Here is a 26,637-nt window from a genome sequence, read left to right as displayed (position 1 = left end):
ACAGATAGCTAACAATGATGCAACAAAGCTTGCTATGACTATGAAATGAAAAATTGACTTGAAAACTTGAAAAGTAGAGATCCTCCCAGCCTTTTCCTGTGGGTATCTGATCCGACTTGCCAAACACTCTAATTGTACATCCTATTCGCCTGTATATGATGGCATGCTATCGACTAAGCCTTAATCAATGTCGTCGTCGTCATCAGGTACTGCGTCCTCAATCTGGGGTTGAGGTTTCTGCTCCACCCCAGCATCACCGTGGCCAGCTTCTTTCGCCTGTTCTGCCTGTTCTAGCTCTTCGCCGAAAAGGAGCGTGAAAACCACGGCAGCGTAGATCTCCCCCGTCGATTTGTTCTTCAATGTATACCGCAGCTCGTGGGACTTGGCATCCACGTATTTGATGACATTAAGGCTGAAACCGGGCAGCTTGAGAGAGAAGTCGTTGAAGTCGAGGTAGGGGTTGCCAAAGTCGGCCTGGTAAAGGCGGCCAGCCTCAAAGACGAAAGCGTCTCGATTAGCAGGTGTGAGAAAGTATTTCTTGCGCGCAGCCGCATCTTCGGGGATCCCGGACTTGTTTCGAATCTCTTCGCCAGAGCCATCGCCACCCTCTTCCACGACCGTCTCGTGGAACGACGCCGCATTAGGGATCTTCCATGCGCTTTTGTCCTGGAGTTGGTCTTTTTCTACCACTGTGTCCCCTATCCGCAGGATGTTCCAACTGCTTAATGCCGGGCCAAATAAGTAGGGCTTGTCCGCATAGACGTCTCCATCTAAGCCCGGATCAATCCACCACTTGACAATTCTTAGCGCTTGGTTGAACCCAGGCGGTAATCTGTCTCTGATGGGTCTGTCGAAGTCATTGCCGAAGATGAGGTCGCTGCCTGGGATGTCCACTTTCGGGACGAACGAGAACGCTATCGAGTATTGATCGTACTTATGCAGGTCGTGGTCGAAGTAAGGTGAGGTCTCGGGCGAATCGTCTGGGTAGCCCGTGAACCGGCGGATTCGAACCGCGAGAGAGAGAATTATATGGTCATTTTCAAACGTTAGAGTTTCGTCCGCGTTGACGGGCACAAGCTGGTGTGTGGACGGGTCGTGCGACGGTCCTGCGGTCACGCGCAGCCGATACTGAGTATGAGCTGAAGCCTGATCCGGTGCATCCGAGGAGGAGGTTGACGAAGGCGTGTCGGACATTGGATGCCTCTCTACGTGTGCGCAAGTCTGGGGAGAAGGTAGAGCTGAGAAGCGACTTTGGTGCAGACGAGGCTCGGGTTGATGGATTTTCTTCATGACAAAAGGAAATGGGAAATATTTGAGGTGGTTGTGACGTCAATGCTTCCAACTGCGGCAGCTAGGTACCTACTACACTCCACACTCCGTAAAGAGTACGGATACCCCGTACCAAGTACAAGTATACCACCAGTATGAGTTCTAACGTCCGAGAAATATTGTTTCTCAATCCAGACAGACAGGGTTGTCTAGTGAGCGGATGAGAGACCAAGCATGTTGGACTACAGCGGTAGCACAGACGACTGAATCTAAGGAGGAACAACGGAAGAAGTTGATACATAAGGTACCTAGTCTAGTTGTATGGTAACGGCAAACACCAGAGCCTTCGCAGAAAAGAGTTGTGTTACGAGGGTGGCAAGGCGAAAGACGAGGATGGTGACCTGGGAGTTCAGGACTATCGTTGTGAGGAAAATCAACCTTCCATTTCCTACATTGCTAGCAAACCCTTTGCTGGTGTTTGTCTCAATTCTTTCGTGTTCCATGCACTATCCATAAGTGCGACTGCTGATCTGTTTCGGCCCCAATAGCCTTTCCATGGTAGGTGCATGGTGTTCTTCACCGCCCTGCCCTAGCACTGTATCTAGAGGCGACGAACAAACCATCTGCATTGCCGTGGAGGACTCAGGCATGGTTTCTGGAGCGCGGAATCACACTGTGGAGGCATGAATCAGTCTAGGGGGAAGCGAATGAAACACCGCATTTGCGGATCGATGAGGTGAGGGAGGACTCATTGTTGGCAGCGGCGGTGTCTGGCCTCTAGTGCAATGGCGGATCCAGAGCTCGGTGGCGGTGGCGGTCAAGAGGATACCAGGACATGAATCGGGGCTTGTGCAAGGCACCCAAGGCGAGGAGTGCAAAGTGGCCTACAAGACGCATATCCAATATCCATGGCAGACGCCCGAGGCCAATCGTTCAAGAATGAAGTCGCGCATCTCGAAACACGTGGGACACGTCCAGACGCGTCGGGGGCTTCTTGGCGGGCTCTAAGCCGGATTTGGCATCTTGTTTAGGGTCGGCGTCATTGTTTACCATCCCCGAACCATTGAAGCATCAAACAGACTACAGTATATGTGTTGCTGTTGCTGCACTTCCTTCCACGAGAACTTGGGCCATTCGTGCTTTCGACCCTCGTATAGCAAGCAGTTTGCAGAGCTAACGACAAATCTGACTGCTTGAATCCACGGGATCAAAAGTGAAGCTGGAAAAGATGATTCGACGATCTAAGCGACCCAGCTCAGCCATTTCCCCCATCAAACCCGCCGAGGATTCCTTGCAGCCTCATCCTCATGCTCAAGGGGCGACTCCATCTAGAAAGAGACCAAAGAAGAAGACACGATTCTCCGATACCGCCCTACTGGATGGGACGACCGGTCTGACACCTTATGTGGGCAAGGCATCGCTCGCCACTCCGACATGGAGACGAGCATCGACTCCTGCGCCAACCCGGCACCAGGATCATGACGAAATCCAGTTTACTCCTTTCCGCGAATGCCTGGAACCAAGAACCATCAGACGAATGAGACGCCATGGGTTGAGTGAGGAGATGAATCAATATCATGCAGACCAAAAAGCCAACGCTGCCTTGCGGAAAGAGCTCGACAGCAAAGACGCAGAGCTGAGGAAGCTCAAAGCAGAGCTGGAAGAGGCCCGCCACTTAGATGTAACACTACAGTCCACTTCAATGCCGAGCCAGGACCGTATGCGCCAGCTGGAAACCGAAATCGCACATCTAGAACACAGTGCCAGTTTCTCCGGCGCCAACTCGATGTCTAGTGCTCACGTACCAGTACGTGGTAGCTCTCCGCAGCCAAGCGACGGAGGCGATAACTTCCAGATCTATGAGGATGAGGCTACTATGAATGGCGATCAACTTGCCGATGGCGAAGATGCCGTGGCTATGGGGTTGGAACTTGAGTCAGCTCGTCAAGCGAAACAAGCATTCTTCCGTTCGAGTCAGGGATCCTCGGCTAGCAACATCCATTTCGAAGATTCTCCTGTTCGTCCAAGCACCATGCGGAAGAGCATACCCCGGTCGCCTGGGGACTTCTACCATGACCTGTCTAAGCAATTGAAAGCTGCCACTAATCGAGCAGAGGAAGCGGAACTCGCCCTCCAAGCACTCAATACCGAGATCAAAAGCTTAGGATTTCCTTACAATGACAACGACCTGACCGAATGTGTCTGCAATATAAAACATCACTTCCGTCAAATGCGTCTTGATCTCGAGCAAGTCATTCCAGGAGAAACGGCCGGATCTTTCAACAATCCCACACTGATGCCCGAGATTATTACAAAGCTGAAGATGCTGTCCGCACTGGTCCATGATCGAGAAGCCGAATTGAGGACCATGAGAGACCAGCAGCGGTGTCTCAAGGGGAACTTTGACCATGCCCTCATTGTAGCCGAGAAGGCCAACACCAAAGTCAAGGAACTGGAAGACATTATCGACCAAAACGCCGAAGAAATGCTACACCAACGAATGAGAGCACAGGCTTTAGAGCGGGAAGCCAAAGAGCATGAGTCCAACAACCGATCGCTGATCGCAGCTATCGAAAAATACCGGCAAGAGGTCAAGAGATTAGAACAACTCGTCCAATTGATTGAAGCCGAACAAGCTTCAAGACTTCAGGATGTCCGAGCAGCCACCGTGGCCGAGTACGTCCAAGAGATATCTGACCTGGAGGCAAAGGCAGCGGCAGAGTCACGGGGAAGACGAGCAGCGGAGGAGTCTGCAGTAGACCGATTGCGTCGAATCAACGAGCTTGAGGCCGATATGTCTGCAGCCCGACAACGCTCGGAAGACGTCAAGGAAAAGCTGTGCGTTCTCGAAGAGCAGCTGGCGGCCTCCAAGCGCAGCCACGAAGAAGAAGTTGGGGGTCTCAACTCCAGAATCTCGGGCTTGTCTACGGCTTTATCTGCAGCCAACGCAGAGATCGATAAGCTGCGAAAGATCAACGTGAAGCTGGAGGATCGATACCGCAGCGAGGTCGAACACAGTGCCCAAGCCGTGGAGCGAATGCAGAACGAGTGCATCCGCAGTGCGGCCAAGGTCAACGAGGAGAAAAAGAGCTACATCCGTGGTGCAAAGGTGCGATATGCCAACTGGGAGCTGGAAAGCGACGATCTGGTCTCGGACCCTGTGGCTCCCATGACTCCGGCAAGCATTGTGCGGTTTTCCGACGCCGAAGGCGCAGAAGACCATGTCGAAGGCACGGTGGAAATGAGCAGAGGCCGGCATCGTCGACACGGCTCAGCTTCAGGCCTGGGAATCATGAAGCGAGGCCGTCGACAGTACGACAGCGGCATCGGTATGGATTCGTTGAGCGAAGCTGAGGAAGACCACGCCATGACTCCAGATCTGAGTTCTGAAACAGGCATTGATCATGCAGATGTGATGGTTTGACCGGCCAGCAACTTGTCCCTGCTGGTGTTATGGGTTGCGTGCTCTATGGATTGGGAGCTTTCCAACTCTCACTCCCGTTACGTTGCGATGCATGTGCGTTGGCGAACTGGTATCCAGGATATACACTAACACTACTGTCCTTTTTTCCTTTGTGTTAATGGAGAGCATGTTATGTTGGATGTGGAGCGCATAGGCGACGGTGTTCTTGAGTTTCTTTCCATTTTCATTTGCTAGCATCACGGATTGTTTACGGCTCGTCGAGGAACAAGTTGTTGTTAGATTCGGCTAAGGGGTTTGGTAGTGGACAGACAAAACTATCGACCAGTTTTGGAGCATGGCTTCTTGTGTCCTTCTTTATTCGCGGCTGCTGACAATGCAATTCTCACTCGCCGTGTAAACGCGGGCGGAGAAGCTCTGCCACAGATTCTGTCTCTATGTAAATGGATTTTGTGGTAGATGTCGGTTCACCCTTCTCTTCGACGGGACGAGGGCGAGGGCAACTAAGTTGCCAGCATCGTCTGAAGAAATGGTCGAATTCTCAAGTGCCAGTGCCCACAAGGTATGGTTGCTGGCACGTTAGAGTATCCTTTTCGTCGACCCTGCATGCTCCGAAACCGAGTTTTGGGTATTATGCTGCAAAGGTCGCAGGCCCCAATTCCCACGCCGAACGGTTTACAATCTCTTCAAGATATCATTCACGACATCCTCCGTCGACGCCGTGCCGCCCAAGTCAGGACTCACGAAGCGACCCTCTTCCAGATTCTTGTCGACCGCATTGTAGATGACATTTGCGGCATCCGGCAGATCCAAGAACTCCAGCATGACGGCCACGCTGCGGATGGTGGCAATGGGGTTGGCAATGCCCTTGCCCTCGATATCCGGCGCGGATCCGTGGCACGGCTCGCCGATGACGATGCCCTCACCCACATTGGCCGACGGGACAAGGCCCAGGCTGCCGACGAGAGCGGCCGCGCCGTCGCTCAGCAGGTCGCCGTAAAGGTTGGGCGCGACAATCACGTCGTAGTACTGCGGCTGCAGGAACAGCTTATACACCATGCTATCGACGATCTGCTCCTCAACCGCCAGCGAGGAGAACTGCGGCTGAGACAAGGCTTCGCGCGCTGTGGAGCGGAAGAGACCATCGGTCTGTGACAGCACGTTTGACTTGTGTGTGATGGTCACAACGGCTTTCTTCGCTTGCGAGTCCGCCGAGCCCTGGCGCATCTTCTGTCGCCGGACCGCAATCTCGCCGGCAATGTTGGCAATGCGCCAGCTTGCTTTGGACGAGATACGTTTGATGGCCTCGGCAATTTGACCTTCACCTGAAGGGTCCGGGTATGTCTTCTCCTCCTTCACATACAGGTCCTCGGTGTTCTCGCGCACAATGACAAGGTCAATCGGGGATGGGGTTGGTGATTTGAAGGCGGGGGATAATGTTGTTTTACACGGCCGAACGTTGGCGTACAGAGAGAGCTTTTTCCGCAGGGCCACGATGGGGGAGGTGTAGCCGGCCACCTTTGTCGTCGGTGAACTGTTGAGAAGGATCGTCAGTGAGAGCTTCTCAATCGTTTGGTTTTGCGAGCAAACGAAGCGTCCGGTCAGCCAGGTCGCGGAAACCACTGGTACAACCAAGAACAGCATGGCTGTCCGATGGAAAGCCGGCCTACATGACCGGAGAATTGAAGCACATCAACTCCCGCTCATTCAGCCATAGTGTCCAATGTACCACCTTGGGTTCTTTTTATTTTTGTGGTTGTTTTTTTGGGGGGCGGTGATTGCGCCTCGTCTGTTATCCCACTGCCTTCGCGACCAGGCCCACCGAGTATGACATGTAATGCAGACGGGATAGTAGTACCTCACGGCTCCGAACAGAGCACCATCGCATTCCTTCTGCAGCGTCTCGACAGTTTTGTCTGGAAGTGCCGTGCCTGTGCGCTTGAAGCAGTCGTAGCCGGCGTCGAGATCAACGAAGGAGAACTTCAGGCCTAAAGACGGAGGAAGCGACTCGAGAATGCGTTTGCCAGCCTATAAATGCAGCAGAAATTGTCAGTCTGGGGCCACAGAGGTCACCTGGGCTGGCGCCGCAGAATCCAAGGTGAGCGTAAGAATTGCCCATACCGGAATAACTTCGCGACCGATGCCATCGCCTGGAATCAGGCCTGACAGAGGTTAGCAAGACAATCTGAGAGACTCCGGGCCTAAGTACCTATGCGTAAAGTTCGGCTAGCCATGCTTGTCACGCGTCTGGATCAAGATGGAGAATGGGTGCGGGAAAGAGTGCACATTGCACAGCTTCCGTCAATCGTGTTTTGGAGAAAATCTTCTAGCGCAAGGCTGAGCTCCGCCTCCGCAATCGGACATGTTAAAATCTCCACGACAAGGCTGCAGCCTCGCGATCAGACGGTCTCCTTAGGTCCCTTCCTTCGGTGCGTGACACGAGAGGAGATGACAACCACCACTACACTTCAGGTTGCGAATATATAGATCCGTTCATCGTGGTAATTATCATTGTCATTGTCATTGTCATTATCTCATAGCTCCCAAGGTGGGGTATGAATGTCATATATTCGCGTTGCTCCCCCCAGCATACAAGCCTAGAAGTGCCAACACCGTCGTTCGTTCGTCGATACAGCTAGTCGCGAACCCTCCCTTCAAGGACCGCTGCCATTCTTTCCAACTGCGAATTGAACGATCTCACTTTGTCCAACAAACCTCCTGCTTCAGAAGCACTGCTCACGCTGCTGACTACACTCCGGAGCAGAAACTCCAGCCCATCTTCGTTGGGCTGGTCATCTCGTTCCAGCTCAAGCTCCGCCCGTCTGGCAGCCTCGCTCAGGTCCCATCGCTCTCTAGCCTGCTCCTCAAATTCCCAATGACGTCGTCGAACATCGTCACATCTAAGGGCAATTTGCTCCCGTTCCTTTCTTAACTCGAGCCATTCCGTTTGCAAGGACGCTTTGTCTCTCTTGCTCTTCCGAAGTCGAGCTTCCAGATTGATCCGGTTCTCCACGGCTTCCGACAGCTCGAACAGTTCGTCGTTCAAGTCCCGGCCAAACTCCTCCAGGGCATTTCGCTTGTTTTTTAATGCTGCGCGTTCCGAAGGCTGGACATTTTCGGACATATCTTGAACAAGATTCTCGATTGTTTCTCGACAGATCTGAGACAGTACATCCACGACATTAGGTTGGCTACGGTCGTTCGGAATGTCCATTGCGTTCTCGAAGCGACTCTCATCATCGCTAGCTTCATGGATGGTTGGAAGATATGACACATTAGTTAAGCGATGAGTCAGAATCGGGAATGTGGGCTTCGACCCTTTGGTCCCGGCAGCCCGAGTGTCTCGATTTGGGTTTGTGCGATAATGGGGCACCTTGCTAGCTCTCTTGGTCGCTGCTGGTGTCTGCGGTTCTGGGGAACTCTCTTGGATATACGTCCCATCATCGTCTTCTTCAATTTCCTTTGGAGATCGTGCACGATGAGAGTTGGGACTTCCCTCACCCTCGCCTGGTGCTTTGACCTCAAAGCTGCTCCGAGTCCGACGTTGACCTGGCGGCAGAGATGATGAAATTAATTCCGCTTCAGATGGACCTAAAACTTCGGAATTCTGTGCAGGCATGTCTGCTGGTGCAACTTCAGTCTCGCGAGGGCCTGAGGAGCGCTTCTTTTTCCGCCCTAAGACGACAGACTTCCGTTTCTTTCGTTTGTTCTGACTTGACGGTCCTGCCGTGTTCAACACATGCAAGGAGCTTTCATCTAGCTTGGGCCGGGTCCTATTGCCCGATTCCAGCCCTTCGGTATTCTCTTGACTGCCCTTGCCGTCCGCATCTCTCCCATCGTCAACATCGTGTTCCAGAGCAAGGATGTTCATGCTTGGCGACGTATTGAGAGGAGATACTATCCCTACGTGACCGTCCTTGACACCTCGGCGAAGCGAAAGCGAAAGCTCTTGAAGGTGACTGTCGTCCTCTGCCGGGTTGTTCTCCTTGTTGGGTTCATGTTCGGGGAAAAATAGTGGGGAACTGGGTATTTGCGAATGTGCAATTGTGCCAGGAGTTTGAGAGGCTTCAGCGCTGCTCCCTGCATCGTCGTCCGTTGCGATTATGAATGCCTGGCTACTAATCCCCCTTCTCGACTGTCTTCTACCTGCAGTTGCTGCCGTGGGTGTCTTCAGAGACAGCTGTTTCGGTGTCACGATAGACGATGACAGTCGCCTTCTCTTAGCATGGTGACCATCTCGCTCGGCTTGCTGTCCTTGAGGCTGAGCCGTGTCCACCCCACTATGCTCCGGCTCGCGCGAATTGTGTCTGGCTGATCTGATCGATGATTGTCCATGCCCTCGCGTGCCGGGCGTCTGAGAGGGCTGGCGAGAGCTTGATCGTAGAGATTGCGGCGTCTTAGCGGTAGAACGTAGTGACCGAGCAGAGCCCGGGAAGGAGAAGCCAAAATCAACATTCTCAACCTTGCGAGACCTAGGAAATGTTAGAGTAACGGACCTTCTCTCCCTAGGATAGACATACCCTGCACCGCGCTGGCGCATAAGCGCCCGATCTTGTCTTGATATAGAAGCCATCTGAATATGCGAATCGGCCAGAAGAAACTCGAAACCCGGTCCTCATCTGTGCGCGGTCAAGGTTCCGATGGCTACGGCCTCGGCAGCAATCTTGATGATTGAAGCACTCTCTCTCGGGTGGGACGCGTCCGGATTTCCAGCGTTAACGCGACGTGGGGCGGCACTTGAACCTTTGGTGGCCACTGCCGCCAGGTTAGGGCGGCATCATCCTCATCCCAGTTTGGGCGATACCTTGGTGCTTGGCAGTCCTCGAGCTGTGCAGCGGTACGCTAGTACCCTGCGGCAAGGTAGTCTTTCTCAAAGTATGGAGTAGTCTGGACACGGACAATGGCCAAGTTCGAGTTGTCTACCGAAGAACCATGAAAGCTTCATGCTGCTGAATTTAGTCACCAGGACATTTGACAGGATTTGGTGAGATGGGTTGGTTCTGGGGAGGGAAAAGCAGTGAAAATGATCCCGCCCAGTCGCTGGACAACGATTTGAAGCAATTTCTGAAGGACCAACAACCCCGACCGTATGTCCCAGCAGAACTTCCTAAACCTGCCGACCAGCCCGGTCCAACGCCTCCAGAGCAACCCCTGCCCGACGCCAACAAGTCGTTTGAGGATAGGCCTCTGCCTAAAGAATCTCTGTTTCAGGATGGCCGGTACAAAGACCTCTGGAAGACCTACATTCCTCAGAATGACATCGAGGTAGCCACCGCAACGCCGGTAGAGCGAGTGCTTGCAGCTCGAAAGGACAGGAGACAGTCAATTCATAAGGCCGCACTGGAGAACTGCGCCTTTGAAGAGGAAATGCAACAAGATTGCTTCAAGGCCGGGGCATGGTCCAAGAAGATCAAGGGAAGAATGACTATGTGTCATGAGGAGACCAAAACATTCAATCGATGCTATGCCCTCCAGGCGAAATTTCTACAATCACTAGGATACATGACTAGTTCGACAAATTCGAATGAGGACGAAGAGAAAATCCAGATGCATGCGGATAAACTATATCACCGAATGATGGACTACGAAGCCGAGGTGGACGAGGCAAGACGGAACAACCGACCCATTCCACCTCTTTCGTCTCTGTTTAACCCCAACCGACCAGCCCCTACTGTGGAGCAGATGGCGTTGCCGAAAGCAATGGAAGACAAAATGAAAAAGCCTCTTCACGAATATCCTCCCCACGAGCGGGAGCTGGTTGCCAGGGCTGCTCTCCAGGAGGCCAAGTTAACTGATCTCTATGCCGAAGACTTGTTCAATTACACCGTCACAATGAACGAAGACCGTAAGAAGCGACAAGCCTGGTTGACTAAGACTTTTGGAGAAGCAATTGGAAAGTTCTTGATACCAGATCCTCCTAAGGAACCAGCTGTCCAACCTTACAGCATCGAACAGCTAGAGCGTGATATATGGCAGGACGAGCCGTCACCTCAGAAACATAATCGCCCTTCAAACCCGCCCGATCCGTGACAAAGTTGGCTGAAGAGAACACATCATGTCTACACTCAATTTGGTGGTTCCAATGCATGGGACAATTCCCGAACTCAGCATGGCCCGTGACTGGCAAGTCAGCAGCTGCTTGAGTCGACATCTATTCCGGCACTCACACAGTGGGAAGACATGACAAATGAACAGGACTGCTTGAGTCTGAAGGATAGTCCGGATCCTGACCTGTAAGATGTCTCATACTAATTACTCGGGGCCCTCACTACCATGGGAGCATACACGACGTTTTCGACGATACCACAGGTACTATCTGGCCACCCGGAATTGCCAGAATGTTCTGTATAGATCTCCGGGCTGGAGCCAACTAGGCCAACAGCAAAGTGCGGATGACAGGCATGATATTGCGTGTACCAGCCCGCAGACTTACCTACCCACCTACACGTGTTAGTCGAGTCCTGCGACTCGGCCAAACAGCGCTGATTTCTTGTACTATATTGGAATGGCCCCAAAACGAGGGCTTCATCTCGGTGGAGGACTCCTCTGTTGTAACTGTACCTCAATTTGGCCTTTGCTAGGCACCGCTCAGAGTATGAAAGTAACTGTGGACAAGTCTGAACCAAATTCTATCCTCTTTCCGGCCATCTTTGGCTACAGGAGTTGAATGCGGAGACTCCAGCGAGTAGGCAGTTTACTAAGGACCCTACTGCAATATTACCTTCCACATGCGTTCAAGTCCGTGAATCCGTGCCCGACCAAGAGGCCAACAGTATCACCCACTTCAAGCCGTAGATCGCGTGCTTGTCAAAGCTCCAAATCCATGGTAAGATATTACAGTTTCGTGGTGAGATGGACTCGTGGCTGGCTGGTTAACTGGGTCGGTTCCGATAAGAGGTGGGGGATGCATTGAGCACGTCGGGAGAGAGTCCGCTTCAATGGTCAGTCCTACACATCATCTCTTCGTTCTCGGCAGCCATGTTCTACTTCTCTCAAGTTGCCTCCTAGTTGTGTCTTCACTAATACTCATTGAAAAATGCGGCAGACCATACTGAGCTCGCTTCATCTTCTGTTTCGTTGACGTCTTTGGACGAGTCATGGGCTTCCTCACCCGGCATGCTGCAGATGCCGGTTCAGAGGCGGGAGCATCGTCAACTGTGCACCCTGACGCTGTCATCCCAGTCGAGCAGAATGCGCCCTTCCTTCAGTTGCCCCCTGAGATAATCTATCAGATCCTCTGCTGTCTTCCCTGCCAGTCCCTGGTCTCCCTCTCTCGAACCTGTCGACAGCTGCGCGGGCTAGCCCAGGAAGATCTATTATGGGCGAACCTGCTTCGACCGAACATACCTTCTCAAGACTTTCCACCCGACCCCTATCCAGCCTCGTCATATCGCGATCTCTATATATCTCACCATCCGTACTGGTTTCTACCACGCCACAAGATATGGATATCGGACGAGTCCTATATCGGACGGGTGATGATATGCAAATTCGATCCAAGGCGAGGGTGCATAGAAGGATATCGGTTGCTGGCAGAGAGGACTCCGTCCTCCGGGATATTATGGCCATACAAGCCGAGTGTGGTCATCCACTCCTTTCAACCTAGGGTACACTTGTGGCTCGATGATCCCATCCTAAAATTGCCGCATGACATCGTTCCCTTTAACGCACGGCAAGGATGGTGGGAGGCAGAAATCAAGATGAGTGTCGGGAGACCTGGCCACAACACATCTGCCTCCTTTTTCCTGGCTCGCAACATACCGGAGCATCTGCAAAACAAGAGCATGATCCTCTGGCCGCCGTGGACCATTCCCGGAATGCCTCGAGTACGTGCCGCTAGCATCGACAATTTCAGAGGCGTCGGTCATAAGCCACAGACGTACGACGAAATCTCGCAGACCACGTTCCGTCTTAGACAGTGGTCTCAATTCAGTACTGGCATGGCGCACTTTGGCATTCGCGTCGGCGAAGAGGTGAGTACATGGAGCACAATTGATCCGAGTCTTTATACTCCGACACCAGAAAAGCCGTACCAAGGCATTTACGTGGGGGACTACGCCGGCCACGGGTGCGAGTTTCTTTTGGTCATGCAGACAGACAAAGCACCTAGCGCCCCGGTTAGACCAGTCTCGACGTATCTTCGAGCCATGATCGGTCTTAGGAATGACGAGGAATCTAGTGAAGAAGAGCTAGAGCAAGCCACTCATGCCGCCAGTTCACAGCCGACGGTGCAAGATGATGATGGAGTGTACCACGGAGCCATCGAGGCCGTGAAATTGACCGGTGATCCAAACATCCCTCGCGGTGAACACACATTCATCGCCGACGACATCGGGCCCAACGGGTTCATAAGAATTGCCGAGGAGCATCCTTTCTGTGGGGCGCGTGTAGTCAAGAGTCGCGGTCATGTTGCCGCGCGCGGATTTCAAAATGGTAGGTGTGATTACGATCATACCTCTTTGCAGTAGCTGACGTGGCCCCAGACGAATTCATACCATCCCAGCTGATCATGATCAGCCATGATAAATTGGCCCAGTACTGGGTACCGTTCGGACATATTTCGTTCTATGAAAGGATTGACATTGACACATTGATGGACGAGACATTCAGGCCGCACAGTAGCGGAGTGTGAACACGTTGTAGATGCCGGGTTATACCTAAAGGCGCGTGTCTGTTTTGTTTGTGGGGAGTCTGCAATGTGTTGCTGCAGACCGACTTGAAGAGCAGTCTGTATAGTTATAAAACCGTGTCTGATAAACCGAGCATTTGCCACGTTAGCTAGCGCCCGGTTGGCCAGTTATATATCGTCCACCATGAACCTCTCCTATTTCAATGAGCGTCGAGTCGCTGACATCTGGAAATGGCCAAGTACACTGCCTGGGGGAGAAAGTCCAAGGGCCGATACACAGGACACTTGGTAATTTCACGGTGGATAATGGATCAAAGAGGGAGAGTCCATCTTTATACGACGCAATCGGCACCTTTTGGAGATCAGGGTGTATACAGAAGTCCTGCCCGAAGACCAATACCGTCACTGCATCCAAGTACTCCCGAGCCAAGGACCACGCAATCAACCCATAACGCCTCGTTGTTGCATCAAGTAGCATCGATTCATGTTCTCGGTCCATGATGTGATGTTCATCGCCGGCGTTCAAAGTAGCTGCTGCTTCCCATTATAGCCACTGATTGATCCATCACCCACTCGCCCACTCCAAGATAGCGGTCAACCCATGTTTGTACCTCCTTGCTCTCGCCGATAGAGGATGCCTTGACACTGGTTGGTCTAGAGTTAGTTAGTCCGAGAATATGCATAACAGGAGTCCGCATCTTGAAAGCCTGCTTTGAGAGTGACAAGAGGACGTACGTAAGACCGGTGCTTCTCTTGATTCCGGCGAGGAATGCGGAGATGAGGACAGCGTCAAAGGCAATATGGGTGAGGCGTCCCAGCTGGGTAGATTCTTTAGTCAACAGATACTGTGTCAATGGAACAGACGACTCACCACCATGATGGAGGTTGTTGTGATACTGCTAGCCTTCTGAAATGAGATGATCAATCGTTGTCTGAGTGGGATACAGGCAGCCTAATTCGGCGCATGTGAAGTGCAAGAGCGGAGTGTGTCGGACGCTGGTCAAGGTGCGTGGCTCTTTGCGGAACAACGTTGTTGCGTTGCCGAAGGCCTAAGGGCCATTCTGATGGGGCTAAGGGGCACCTGACTTTAGGCTCAATAGCTTGTGCACCGTCCACAGGGCAACCGCACCAGCCCTGAACGCTCGGTTACGGAGTCCGAGAAGTGAGGGGCGTCGGTGGTGGAGCAGCGAGTAGCGATCTCTGCTTACTACGTACCGTGCTAATAGGCACCTAGATAGGTGCCGTGATAGGTGCCGTGCACCTACACTGCCAGGTGTTTATAGGTGTGGAATATGCACCCCCCCACCAACCACTGCGACGGCCAAGTAGGATCCCACCTCGCCAACTCCGTCCACGTTGAACCAAATTTTGGCTTGTCAGCCCGACTGCCCTGATTCGCCCATATTCGAGCTCAGCTCCAGGTGCTTGCAGCTTGTCAGGAATAGAGCCGGATAAGCGTGACGTGGGAGATCCATTCGACTGTGACGAACTAAGCCAGTTCAACAATTGCTTTTTTCCTGGTGATAAGATCTCAAGGGTTTTCCCCGCTGTCCAAACGCCTTTCTACATCCCAAACCCTCAGGAAGTCAAGGTGAGTGCTACGCCGTGTCAACCCATCGTTCCTGGCACCGTCGAACTCGTAGCTGACTGAATTGGGCATTGGCCGGACAGCCTGATCTAGAACGAAGTATCTCCGCACCTACCGCCGCAGCCTCAATCCTACCTTACACAAGTAAAGAAACAACACACGCAAAATGGGTGACGCTTTGGACCATCTTGCCAATCGGACAAAGCTGGAATGGCAGTGCAATCTCAACATCGACTATGTGCCAAAGAAGAATCATCGCAGAACCAGCATCATTTGCACAATTGGTATGCCTGTCCGCTCCCCTCACCGCCGGCTGAAAATAGTATTGGATACTGACATACGTTCTACAGGCCCAAAGACCAATTCTGCCGAGAAGATTACTATGCTGAGAAAGGGTATGTGAACGCTGCGGCTTCAGAAAAAAAGGACATATTGCTGAAATGGTCGCAGCTGGTCTCAATGTCGTCCGGATGAATTTCTCTCATGGCTCATACGAGGTGGGCAAAGTCCATGGTCACGGAAGCGTCGGAATATTCCACTAACCTCCATCAGTACCACAAATCTGTCATTGACAATGCAAGACAGTCTGCCAAGGACTATCCAGGTCGACCCCTGGCAATTGCTCTCGATACGGTGGGTTGAAACCTCCAAACTCTGATACCCTGGCTCATGGTTTGCAAAAGAAAGGGCCGGAGATCCGGACAGGAAACACCCCTGGGGACACAGACATTCCTATCAAGGCCGGCCTTGAGCTGAACATTACCACTGATGACAAATATGCCACTGCCAGTGATGACAAGAATCTGTAAGGCACACCCTCCGCGGCCCACCATCTGTCACGGGGTAGCTAATTTCAATAAGCTATGTCGACTACAAGAACATCACCAAGGTGATCGACGCGGGCAAGCTCATCTACGTTGACGATGGCATCCAGTCGTTCGAAGTCATTAAGGTTGTGGACGACAAGACTCTTCGAGTGCGTGCGCTCAACGATGGACAAATCTCGTCCAAAAAGGGGGTAAACCTCCCCGGGACTGATGTCGATCTCCCTGCCTTGTCACAGAAGGACATTGCAGACTTGCAGTTTGGTGTCAAGAATGGAGTCGACATGATCTTCGCTTCGTTTATTCGACGCGGGGACGATATCAAGCACATCCGTCGAATCCTTGGCGAGGAGGGCAAGGAGATCCAGATCATTGCAAAGATCGAAAACCAACAGGGTATGAACAACTTCGACGATATTCTGGCCGAAACCGACGGTGTCATGGTGGCACGTGGTGATCTTGGAATTGAGATCCCGGCAGCGAAGGTCTTCATTGCTCAAAAGATGATGATTGCCAAGTGTAACATGGCAGGCAAGCCTGTCATTTGCGCCACGCAGATGTTGGAATCCATGACCACCAATCCCCGACCTACCCGGGCTGAGGTCTCTGATGTCGCCAATGCGGTCCTCGACGGGGCTGACTGCGTCATGCTGTCCGGAGAGACCGCGAAGGGCAACTATCCCAAGGAGGCAGTTACCATGATGCACGAGACCTGCTTGTTGGCAGAGGTGGCCATTCCCTATGCCAACATGTATGATGAATTGAGGACAAGTTGCGCGCGGCCGATTGACACCGTTGAGGCCATTGCCTGTTCTGCTGTCAGCGCTAGCATGGAACTGAACGCTGGTGCCATCATCGTGTTGACCACTAGGTAAGCCCCCTATCTAACCCTGCCACCTCGGTTTGCGCTGATATCAAGCAGTGGTCACTCGGCCCGGCTAGTCTCAAAGTTCCGGCCAGTGTGCCCCATCATCATGGTCACACGAAATGCGACAGCTTCGCGATATGCGCATCTCTATCGGGGAGTGTATCCCTTCCACTTCCCTGAGCCCAAGCCAGACTTCAATGGCGTGGACTGGCAGAAAGACGTGGACAATCGGCTGAAATGGGGCATCGCCCAAGCGATTCAGTTGGGAGTCTTGACTAAAGGTGACAGCGTAGTTGCTGTGCAGGGTTGGAGAGGTGGCCAGGGACACACCAACACTATTCGTGTTGTTCCTGCCGAGGAGAACCTGGGTCTGCTTGATTGAATGAACCCTTGTTCACAACTCTCAACACACAGACCCAGTCGAGGAGGTTCTTCGTGTCCTCTCCTATCAGACCGGGGCCTGCCTTTTGGAGCTGATGGTGAATAGCTGGGCGAACGGAGCTGGGGAAAAACTGCTGCACAGGGATAGAGGGTCTATCATTAGGGGTATCTTGTCAAAGGTACGCTGTCGCCGGTCAGTGCAGGGCAAGTTTGAAGGAGACCGCTATTATTCCGGGTATTCTATTGCTAGGTAATTCTTTAACGCGAATAACGTATCGATCCTGGACAAGCATAAGGACCATTTCTGAAACCAGAGTCAGAGTCTGTACACAATTACCCAGTCGCCAATTCTTTCTCTTCTGGAGACGAAGGAAACCTCGACACGGGCCAGCAGCGAGCGTATTGTGGCATGTGCCAGTGTCTGGATACTCCCGAGTTTTATAGCCAACCAGTAACCGCTCAGAACAACTGATCAGCCAGGCTGATAGGTATTACGTAGGAGGTACAGTACATACCCAAGTACCGTAGCTTGTACGGAGTAGATTGGGAATTCTGATCCCTGATGAGCAAGCCTAAGGAGCCTAAGGGGCTTCCTGAGTCTAAGGCTTAGGAGGCTTATGGCTCCTCAGGCCAGGATCCTTCTTGGGGCGAGTACCTGCAATACGTAGGTGCAGCTAGGCGGCCTGAACAAGATTCCCCTCTCATGTTTCACCACCGGATGCCATTCCTGGCCAACTTCAATCTCTTCGTTTCAGATCCCAACCCTCCTTTCCTCTATTGAGCGTTCGTCCATTCGTCTGCTTTGTATGTATTCTGGAAATTTTGTGTTCTATTGAGCCACGACTGCCATTGTGCGCACACTCCCTCCATCGCCGCCGCGCATCTTAGCTAGCGTGTCCTCCGCGTCTATGATATAAGTTTGGCGCTTGCGTCCCTCAGAGCACTGGACGGCAAGATCCCGCGCGACGGGACGTGTCCCTTTTCAATATGGCAAATGAGAGTATTCCGTCACCTAGGCCGAAGGTGCCTGGGTTCACGGATGCCTTCTGGTCTACCGACTATGCTGGGGGCTTAGGGGTTCTCTTTCAAAAGCTCCAACAAGGAGTGATCGAAAATCAGCAGGTCCTGACAATTGCAAGCATGCGAGCGGATGCAGAAGAGATGTACAGCGATCAATTGGGAGATATAGCGCCGACCATCGATCGAATGACTGGTGGATTCTCCAGGGACGACGGCGCAAGCGTTCGCAAGGTCGGCCCAATGTCCCACAATCTCGAGGGAGTCTGCTAACGTCTACAGGCATACGAAGGAGTCCGCAGCGAAATGATCGAAGCATCCAAGAACCACAGGAAGATTGCAGACAATATTCGCGAGTTGGTTGTCCATCCCTTTTCCAGATGGTGCGACGCGCATGCAACTCGGATACAAAATTCGCAGGATGACCTACAAGCGAAGATCAAAGCCCATGACAGACAAGCCGAGGTGGTCAAGAAGTTGAGAAGTCATTACTTCAACAAGTGCAGGCTCGTGGAAGATCTCGAAGAGGAGAACAAGCTTGCTTTCCAAGCACCCGGGAAAGAAAGCCCGAAAGCGCAGAGCCCACCACCGCCCAGAATCGTTCTGCCGGAGGATGATGCTGAAGAATTGCCAGTCGAAATAGGTGATGAGACATACCCGCCCCAACAATTGAAAGCCCTCTTGACGCATATGCTGGAGACAATCCCACTCGGGGAGTACAAAGTCCCTATTTTAGGACTGTATCAGAACGTATCCGCAGGCACAGATATTGTGGATTACATACAAAAACACATGAAAGCATCAACGGTTGGATATGCGGAGAAGATCGGGCAGGACCTGGTCGACCGTGGATTCTTACGACTTATTGGCAATGTGGGAAATACATTTGCGAACAGTTCAAGGATGAAATATCAATGGAAATCACGAGTGTTCCAGATCACAGGTGTTCCCGAAAAGAAGAAGCCTCTTGGGCGCTCAGCCACGGGCTCTTCGATGGAGGGTCTTCTGGAATCACCGACAATCGGAAACATCACAGAGACTCTACAGACGTGGAATCCACTGAACAACCCGCACCCAAACGAGACGCCTGCCGAGCGACTCCGGCGTGAGGCCAGAGAAGCAGATGAGAAGTACAAAGCTGCTGTTCGAAAGCTTGATCTACTCAGATGCCATCTGGAGGAATCCATGATGGATCATTTGAAGTTTCTAGAACGCTGTGAGACAGACCGACTGAGAGCCATCAAAGCAGTGATCCTCGATTTCTCTGGCGCCATCAGCAACAGTATCCCATCATTTCAGAGCCAAGTGGACCACATGATGCTGTATCAGGAAACGATTCAACCACTGGGCGACCTGCGTTACTTGCTGGAAAACTACAAGACGGGGGCGTATGTGCCAAAAGTCACCCCGTACGAGAATTACTATGGTACCGTGGTGGACCAGACTTTTGGCGTTGATTTGGAGGCTAGAGCGAGGGCTGACCGCAAACGAGTACCCATCGTTGTCACGTCGATATTAACGTTCCTCGACAACCATTATCCAGACCTGGAAGGCGATGAAGCCCGAAGAAACATTTGGCTGCTGGACGTCCCCTTGGCCGCCACGCATCATCTGAGGAACCAGATCAACAATGGAGCTCCGGTATCGCCAGAGATCTTGGAAAAGTATGAAGTGCCGATCGTTGCTAGTGTTCTGAAATTGTACCTTCTCGAATTACCTGGTGAGTTCTCTTCTCCAACTGAACGACCATTACTGACCCATCAGACTCGCTTGTCTCGGCGCAGGTTTACGAGATCATCAAGACAATTTACGCAACTACGCCTGATGCGGTGCCAAATCCAATCTCCAGCGACTCAATTGATGCCACGCCGAGGATCAAAGTGCTACAATCCACCCTGGGTCAGCTGCGTCTCAATAATATCGCAACTCTCGACGCCATCGTGACCCATTTCGCCCGCTTGATCGATCTGACCTCCGCGGACGACGCCTACGTCACCACACTTGCCCAGTCCCTGGCGCCTTGTATTTTGCGGCCGCGGATAGAGAACTCTCTTACTTTGGAAGAGCGCCACCCGTACAGGCTTGTTCGAGATCTATTTGACTACAAAGAAGCCATTTTTGGTGAGCTCAAACGTCAATCTTCGACTCGCACTGTCTCCGAGAGCATTTCACATCGGCAGAGGGCGGTCAGCAATACGGACGAAAGCTCACGGAGAGCTGCCATGGAGGCCAGGGCAAAAGCCATCACCGAACAGAGACAAAGAGACAAAAGCCCAGCACCAAGCAGTCGGCACAGACGTGACAAGAGTACCGATGGAAGCCTAGGAAGATTCCCGGTCGTCGCAAGTCCGAGGCTAGATCATGGCAGAAGCGTTAGCGCAGCTGGCCTGCCATCAGCTAAGCGGTCCAGCCTGGAAGTCCCAGGCAGCGTCGAAGGATCACCCGTTCAAGCTAGGAACCTATCGGCGACAGAGAGAAACTCGGCCACCAAAATCGAAGTATCAGGAACAACGACGAACGGTCAAGGAGAACCATCTCCCAGTATCCTACACTTGCCAGGAACTTTCAGTGGTGGTGGACCAGGTCCACATATCCCACCCCCGCCGGAAGATGATAGCCAGGAAGAGCAATCGCCAGCGCCAGCGCCAGCAGCGAGAGAACCAGGACAAGAACAGACCCCGAGAGTTGGCTCCTTGAAGAGGAGTGGGGCAGCAACTGAGCGGAAACCCGTCGGCCGTAGTGGGCCTGGGAGTTTGAGCCGCCGCATTAATCCAAGCGGTATGGATGAGACGAGCCCGGCCACGATTGCAACACCTCAGGGAGTCCAATTGACGGACAAACCAATGGACGATTTCGCATGACGGAGGAGCTCAACGCTGTACGCATGACTTTTGTCCAGTTGGAGCATTACGACGGTGGCCTCTCAAGGAAACCCGACCTAACCATCCTCTGCGATCCTCTTGTCTGGGAAACATCTTATTAGAGGCCGCCCAAGCTTCGAGATGCCAGATTCGTCCTGGACTGAGCAAGCGAGTTGGAGGCTTGAGAGGAGAGCTTGCCTAAGCATCCCTCTGCCCGCTGGGCAGCTGTTCTGCGGCTAAGGCCGAGGCCTCTATAAGGCATATTTAATTGCAGACCCGGCTAAGGAGGCCCCATGGATAGCACACAAAGTACTCCGTAGTAGGCAGCCAAACAGGCAGCAAGGAGCACGACAAAGATGGCCGAATCGCTGTCGAGGAATTTTCTAATGCATGCTACGACGCCTCTACGGATATCGTAGACTTTGTGAGCTATGAATATGCGACTGAATAAGTGCACAGTTTGGCAGATCCGATGCTGAGGTATGTTGTAGTAGAAGTAGTTACTACCTGTAGGTGCCCGGTACTTGCCAAGAATCAGATAGTATTGGTACATGTACTTTGGTAGTATGTACGCAGAACGACTCATAAGTCGAGAACCTTGACCTGATACATGACTAGCTGCCATCTGTGACGAGGCAGCGTGAGCTTCACACCTGTTGACGGGGCCCTTTGACATTCAACGATCAACAGTTCACAGTTCTGAGTTCACAATTTTCAGTTCTCAGTCGAAACCATGCGTCTGTTCAGGCTATGCGCTTTCGCGCTGGCTGCCGAATGCGCCTACGGCTACCTCGATACCACGCCCTTCTTCATGTTCTCGACCTCCGAGTAGGTGCTATTCCCAGGCAATCTTCATTGTCCAGCCGGGCCACCATTGAAACGTTAGCTGATACTTTTTTGCAGACTTCTAACCTCATCCTCCGACCTACAAAGTGCCTCCTCTATTGTCTCCGATGTCGCCATCTCGCTGTCCCAGTGTCCCTCCGACTACTATATCCTGGTGTCCCAACAAGGAGTTAGTGGCAGGGACTATGAATCTATAAAATCAAGCCCTGTCCTGGCCAAGTCTCTATCTGGAAGTCGTCCTAGGGTTGGCATCCGAAGTAGCATGATAGTACCAGATGTGCGCGGTGCCATCGCGCCCTCGACCTGGACTGAAGTTCTACAAGAAAAGTGCGGCGTGGAGACTACCGAGATCGATGCGTCGAAAGGCTCCATTCCAACGACCCTCACGCCGGCTCCTAGGCTGATCAAAGTCAATCTCCCTGCGCCTTCGTCAGATTCGAGGGCCAAACAGCTGTCCTTGAACGACGCCTTTTTCGCTTCGATCCTCGATATGCTTCCAACTCAGAACTATACCGTACTCTACACAACCACCCGTGGTCGGAACGGGTTGGTTGGAGCCCAGCAGCCAGAGCAGACAGAGTATGAGATGGAGTCGGCAATTCAAGATTCCCTGCATCTGGATTTGAAGAGAGATTTGGGTGCTCATGGAGCCAACCAGACGGGAAACCAGACCATAATTGATGGGCCATTGTTTGACAAATACCAGTTCTTCACATCCGGTACCGACTTACTCTTTCCCACGCCTCAGGCCTGGCTAGCTAATCCTCTGCAGGTATCTATATGAGCTTCCTGGTCGGATTCCTCCTCTTATCGATCCTCTATGTGGCCATTTCGGCTGTCGCCTCACTCCAGGTCACGTACGCGGCTTTCGACAAGGAGACAGGTGCCTTCGCTGGGAAGAAGCAGCAATAAGCATAGATAAGGTCTGGGTCTAAACAGCGCCTTGGAGCTCGTCGCCTTTTTTATGATTGGTTGGTCTTCCCTTTACCTTTCCTTCCTGTTTTGTCGCTCAGGTGTCGGCATATCAGTCTCGAGCCTAGGGACTGACTGGGTTTATCAGCAGATGCAATGGGAGGCAGAAATGATGCACCAGACTCGGCACCAGGGCATCAGCACAATGTCTTATATAGTAACGTATCATGTCAGAATTACTTGGGTCCAGCCTTTTCCGTTCCGATTATCGATATCACTTCCATGTCGAGCAGTTCCCCCGTGCTGAGCTGCAGACGGCTGCACAACAGCCGACAAGATGGCACGGAACATCCTAACTGGACGCCCACCTGTGGCTGGGGGCACTAAACATACACGTAGTCGGTGGCCTTCAAGCATGTCGACTTCTCCATGTTGTTTAAAGACATTCTCCATACCTCGGGGGCTTTGGACTTGGCTCACTCCTCAAGTAGGGGTGGCAGAAGCATTCCATCCCTTAGCGATATTTCTGCGTTGGACACCGCATCGACCATACCATACATACCTACTCAGTTCCTCTGGATCGGGGAATTTCACTCTTTGTCGATGCACGCGCGAGAATTCTCTAGACATCTTGACTCCCTACCTGATTAGACGTGTTTTATTATTCGAATATCTTTATCATGAATATCCTCTGCCCTTCCTTTCTCGCGTCGTCGTCGTGGATGCCAGCACTCTTTTTTCTCAAGCCGCTCGATTTAAATGTCCGGCCTGTACACTCCCACCGTGCTTACGATGGGCATGGACGCCCTGCTCCTTAGCCGGGGCAGATCACCTCGAATAGCAGCACAGTGGTCGAGAGAAGGGACGGGTTTTACGCATCATTGAATACTGTCTCCAAGATAGTGCCTATACTCTGCCTCATTAACGCATGCTGCAAAGCGCACCCCGAAGTGGATCAAGCAGACAAAGACCACGATCCAGTTGATTTCGGAATACATAGCCTTGAGTCGACTGGAGCTGACCGCACCGTTAAGAGTATATCGAAAACAATCAGAAGCGTCCAGCTATCAGCATGCGTCTGTTCGTCCAAGTCATATACGTTCAATGTGAAGTCCTGTTCTGCCGCCGGAAGGAACCCCCAGCTATCGTGGCTTACTCGAATGCTGAATCGGATGAGCCGCCCAAAGTCTAGGGCAATTGATAACGGCCTCCCTTCCTCCTCTGAAAGCATGTTGCGCTACACTCGGTAGGACCAAGGACTGCGACAACTGCTACAAAGTGTAAATGAAGTCAGGTCTCTTGTCCCCCAGCTTTTCGATCTCCTGTTCTGTCTTGCCCTCGATCCAGTGGTTCCGCTCGCCATTCCTGCGTTTCACATTCTCACGTCGGAGGAGGATGTGTTGTAGAACACTGCCTCCAAAGAGGAAGACTGCTTCATAGGCCAGAACGACGGCATGTCCTGGCTTGTACCGTGGCTTGTCTTCAGCCCGATAGATGTTCGAGGACACGATCCCTACAGGGAGATCAGTCGGGTTGATCAGCAATAGAATATCAAGCAGACAAGACTGACCATTGAGATTGCCCCATCCAATGACAAATCCCAAAGAGATACCTCGCTTGTAAACACCTTCAACGTTGTTCGCCGTCCAGGAGATGGTGTTCGGAATACAGGGGTATATTCCCATAGCACCGAGGAACGTTCCAGCGTATTGAACGTGCGGCGAGCCTGAGCCGAGCAGCATTGCAAACCCAGCGATTCCAAAGAAGGACATGATAATGTTGCAATAGCCTTCAAGCATCAGCGAAAAGGTATCATAATATCTAGAGATATTAAACTCACCCCGCATCCGCGTCCTGTCGGCAACGAAACCGACGAAAATCGTGACCACCGTAGCAACCGCATAAGGTGGGACACTGAGAAGTTGAGCATGGACGCTCTTGTAGCCCATCTGCTGAATGATCGTAGGCAGGAACAACGAAAAACTGTATAAAGAAGCATCCGCACCCATATACACTATCATCCCCGTGTAGGTTTTCCAGTCCCACAAGCTCGCCCAAAGATAAGCCAGCTTAAATTCCTCGTGCTCAGCGCTGGACTGCTGGTCGAGTTTGAGTCGACGAATAACACGACGCCGGTCGTCTTCGGAAAGGAATTTAGCTTCATCAGGGAAATCATGCACCTGGCACCGGTCAGCTGGTGCTCTATGTCATCAGAAAGGCATATGCATGCCATCCAGAAAGAGAGAATAGCAACAACAAGTGTGGCCAGTCCTTCAAGAATGAATATCCACGCCCACCCAGGCTTCCCGCCGACTCCGTCCATGTTAATGATGGCAGCCGCCAGTAGACCACCGAAAGATCCGGCAAGAGCTGCTGCGCTGAAGAAGATGGCGGCTCGGATACCGAATTCAGATCTTTTATACCAACAACTCAAGTAATAGTTGACCCCTAGAAGATTATGAATAGAAGTCTGGAGGTAATACTTAGGTAAGGTCTTTACCGGGAAAGAGTCCAGCTTCTGTCAGACCCAGGAACCATCGAGCAGCCATAAGACCAGAGAAGTTGTGGACCAATCCCATGGTCGTCATACTGATACTCCAAAGAACCATGATTGTTGGTAGGAAGATAGACGGTCTGAATCTTTTGAGAAGTACTTGTGTCAAGGGCTCGAAAAGGGAATAAGAGATGAAGAAGATTGTTAAAGTGTCGTTGTATTGGTTGTTTGTCATGTGGAGATCCTCTTGAAGGCCGGCGATCTTCGCATTCCCGATGTTGGTTCGGTCCAAAAAGGAAATGAGATATAGCAAGGCGAGCCATGGAATAAGTCGAAGATCGAGCTTCCATAGCAGTGCCCGATCCTGCAAAAGTTAGTCAACCGAACGCAGGTACAGAGCTGCGGGCATTATGTACGATGCGCTTCCTCTCCTCTTCGCCCAAAGCCTCATCTGGATCCGGAAGATCGACGATGGCGACAGGGACACCAATTTCTAGATGTTTCCCAGCATCTGAAGTTGAACGGCCATTGTCTGACTCTCCAGTCTTAGGCTCATTTTTCTCCATGGTGATGTGTAGTCCACGAAGAGCGGAGACAGATTGGGAAAGGAGATGTCAGGTGGGAGAGCAAGCAACAAATATATATCTGCAGGATCGCTGATACGCTGAAATGAGACGGCGAGGGATGGTAGCACAAGTGCCGATGACAGTCCAGGGGTAGACTGGTAAGGCCATGACCGCGCGTGTATGGGCTCTTCCGTCTCTTGAGCTGAGTGAGACAAGTCGGTGAGTGGACGAACAGATCACCAACCCCAGGATGTGGCCCTGGGGGGACATGGAGCAACCTCCTTAGCTCTGCTCTTCCGTAACGTGCTATTGATACCACGACCAAAGGCGATGGCACCCAGGTCTACTGATGCCCATACGAGTAGGTGCCAGGTGACACTAAGTGTGATGATCCGGCCGTCGCCACTCGGCAGAAAGACTCGTGGCACCAGGCACTTACCAGGCATGACCGGCTTGGTCGGCCATATCCCGTGTGTGGGCAATCTAAGCAGGCAGCTTGTTGGAGTGCCGATAGAGCAAGTTGTGCAGATCTGACGGGCAAGCAGTGAGGAGGAACTTCCTGATTCTCTCTGGTTTGCAGCTTTTTCGTCGGATGGATGCATCGGCCTAGGACCCTTGTCACACTGGATGATCTGTTCAGCACGAGAAGACGCTCGCTGTCCAACTACCCGACGTTGCATTGCGTCGTGATTTTAGCCACTGGCATTGGCCAAGTTGCAGATCCGTTTTCTCATTCAAGTTCGATGTCTGGCCTCGGCATTTGGCCTCATTATCAAGTGTGGGGTAAGCTGTCCATCTTCTCTCTTCTCTCGAATGTTCTCCAGCTTGCCTGGCCTCAATCTCTGGGGCAGCTTGTCTGCAACGTGGCTTGTACGATATGGAAGGTAACGAGTCGCAGGAGAGGCCGCTGGGCATTCTTCGACGTCCAAGCGTGGATATTGAATGCGTCTTTGCAGCAACG

At 52.2% G+C, this 26,637-nt stretch overlaps 11 protein-coding genes across 11 annotated transcripts; 6 read left to right on the top strand and 5 right to left on the bottom strand.

The window, feature by feature from the left end:
• Positions 1-180: 180 nt before the first annotated feature.
• On the bottom strand, positions 181-1,194 carry A1O3_08486 (uncharacterized protein; the record flags this gene model as incomplete). Its single annotated transcript, XM_007738584.1, has 1 exon — positions 181-1,194. One exon carries the CDS (start codon positions 1,192-1,194, stop codon positions 181-183), a length of 1,014 nt encoding a protein of 337 aa, XP_007736774.1.
• A 1,303-nt stretch (positions 1,195-2,497) lies between these two features.
• A1O3_08485 (uncharacterized protein) lies at positions 2,498-4,693 on the top strand (the record flags this gene model as incomplete). Its single annotated transcript, XM_007738583.1, has 1 exon — positions 2,498-4,693. The coding sequence occupies one exon, from the start codon at positions 2,498-2,500 to the stop codon at positions 4,691-4,693; it is 2,196 nt and encodes a 731-aa protein (XP_007736773.1).
• A 672-nt stretch (positions 4,694-5,365) lies between these two features.
• Positions 5,366-6,334, bottom strand: A1O3_08484 (homoisocitrate dehydrogenase; the record flags this gene model as incomplete). Its single annotated transcript, XM_007738582.1, has 1 exon — positions 5,366-6,334. One exon carries the CDS (start codon positions 6,332-6,334, stop codon positions 5,366-5,368), a length of 969 nt encoding a protein of 322 aa, XP_007736772.1.
• A 991-nt stretch (positions 6,335-7,325) lies between these two features.
• A1O3_08483 (uncharacterized protein) lies at positions 7,326-8,561 on the bottom strand (the record flags this gene model as incomplete). The annotated part of the gene is made up of 1 exon (XM_007738581.1): positions 7,326-8,561. One exon carries the CDS (start codon positions 8,559-8,561, stop codon positions 7,326-7,328), a length of 1,236 nt encoding a protein of 411 aa, XP_007736771.1.
• A 1,118-nt stretch (positions 8,562-9,679) lies between these two features.
• On the top strand, positions 9,680-10,720 carry A1O3_08482 (uncharacterized protein; the record flags this gene model as incomplete). The annotated part of the gene is made up of 1 exon (XM_007738580.1): positions 9,680-10,720. The coding sequence occupies one exon, from the start codon at positions 9,680-9,682 to the stop codon at positions 10,718-10,720; it is 1,041 nt and encodes a 346-aa protein (XP_007736770.1).
• A 1,067-nt stretch (positions 10,721-11,787) lies between these two features.
• Positions 11,788-13,322, top strand: A1O3_08481 (uncharacterized protein; the record flags this gene model as incomplete). Its single annotated transcript, XM_007738579.1, has 2 exons — positions 11,788-13,123; positions 13,174-13,322. The coding sequence occupies 2 exons, from the start codon at positions 11,788-11,790 to the stop codon at positions 13,320-13,322; spliced, it is 1,485 nt and encodes a 494-aa protein (XP_007736769.1).
• A 506-nt stretch (positions 13,323-13,828) lies between these two features.
• On the bottom strand, positions 13,829-14,196 carry A1O3_08480 (uncharacterized protein; the record flags this gene model as incomplete). The annotated part of the gene is made up of 3 exons (XM_007738578.1): positions 13,829-13,973; positions 14,055-14,164; positions 14,191-14,196. The coding sequence occupies 3 exons, from the start codon at positions 14,194-14,196 to the stop codon at positions 13,829-13,831; spliced, it is 261 nt and encodes an 86-aa protein (XP_007736768.1).
• An 877-nt stretch (positions 14,197-15,073) lies between these two features.
• Positions 15,074-16,981, top strand: A1O3_08479 (pyruvate kinase; the record flags this gene model as incomplete). Its single annotated transcript, XM_007738577.1, has 7 exons — positions 15,074-15,191; positions 15,258-15,302; positions 15,358-15,404; positions 15,460-15,540; positions 15,591-15,712; positions 15,769-16,602; positions 16,654-16,981. The coding sequence occupies 7 exons, from the start codon at positions 15,074-15,076 to the stop codon at positions 16,979-16,981; spliced, it is 1,575 nt and encodes a 524-aa protein (XP_007736767.1).
• A 986-nt stretch (positions 16,982-17,967) lies between these two features.
• A1O3_08478 (uncharacterized protein) lies at positions 17,968-20,858 on the top strand (the record flags this gene model as incomplete). The annotated part of the gene is made up of 3 exons (XM_007738576.1): positions 17,968-18,231; positions 18,280-19,717; positions 19,762-20,858. 3 exons carry the CDS (start codon positions 17,968-17,970, stop codon positions 20,856-20,858), a joined length of 2,799 nt encoding a protein of 932 aa, XP_007736766.1.
• Positions 20,859-21,591: 733 nt separating this feature from the next.
• A1O3_08477 (uncharacterized protein) lies at positions 21,592-22,616 on the top strand (the record flags this gene model as incomplete). Its single annotated transcript, XM_007738575.1, has 3 exons — positions 21,592-21,686; positions 21,762-22,423; positions 22,477-22,616. The coding sequence occupies 3 exons, from the start codon at positions 21,592-21,594 to the stop codon at positions 22,614-22,616; spliced, it is 897 nt and encodes a 298-aa protein (XP_007736765.1).
• Positions 22,617-23,887: 1,271 nt separating this feature from the next.
• A1O3_08476 (uncharacterized protein) lies at positions 23,888-25,676 on the bottom strand (the record flags this gene model as incomplete). Its single annotated transcript, XM_007738574.1, has 6 exons — positions 23,888-24,129; positions 24,187-24,405; positions 24,457-24,774; positions 24,804-25,064; positions 25,117-25,474; positions 25,527-25,676. 6 exons carry the CDS (start codon positions 25,674-25,676, stop codon positions 23,888-23,890), a joined length of 1,548 nt encoding a protein of 515 aa, XP_007736764.1.
• Between the last annotated feature and the right edge of the window lie 961 nt (positions 25,677-26,637).

This window comes from Capronia epimyces (assembly GCF_000585565.1).
Source record: "Capronia epimyces CBS 606.96 chromosome Unknown aczIQ-supercont1.8, whole genome shotgun sequence".
NCBI lineage: Eukaryota > Fungi > Ascomycota > Eurotiomycetes > Chaetothyriales > Herpotrichiellaceae > Capronia > Capronia epimyces.
Note: the sequence above shows the minus strand (reverse complement) of the source record. Positions and strands in the feature narration are given on the sequence as shown.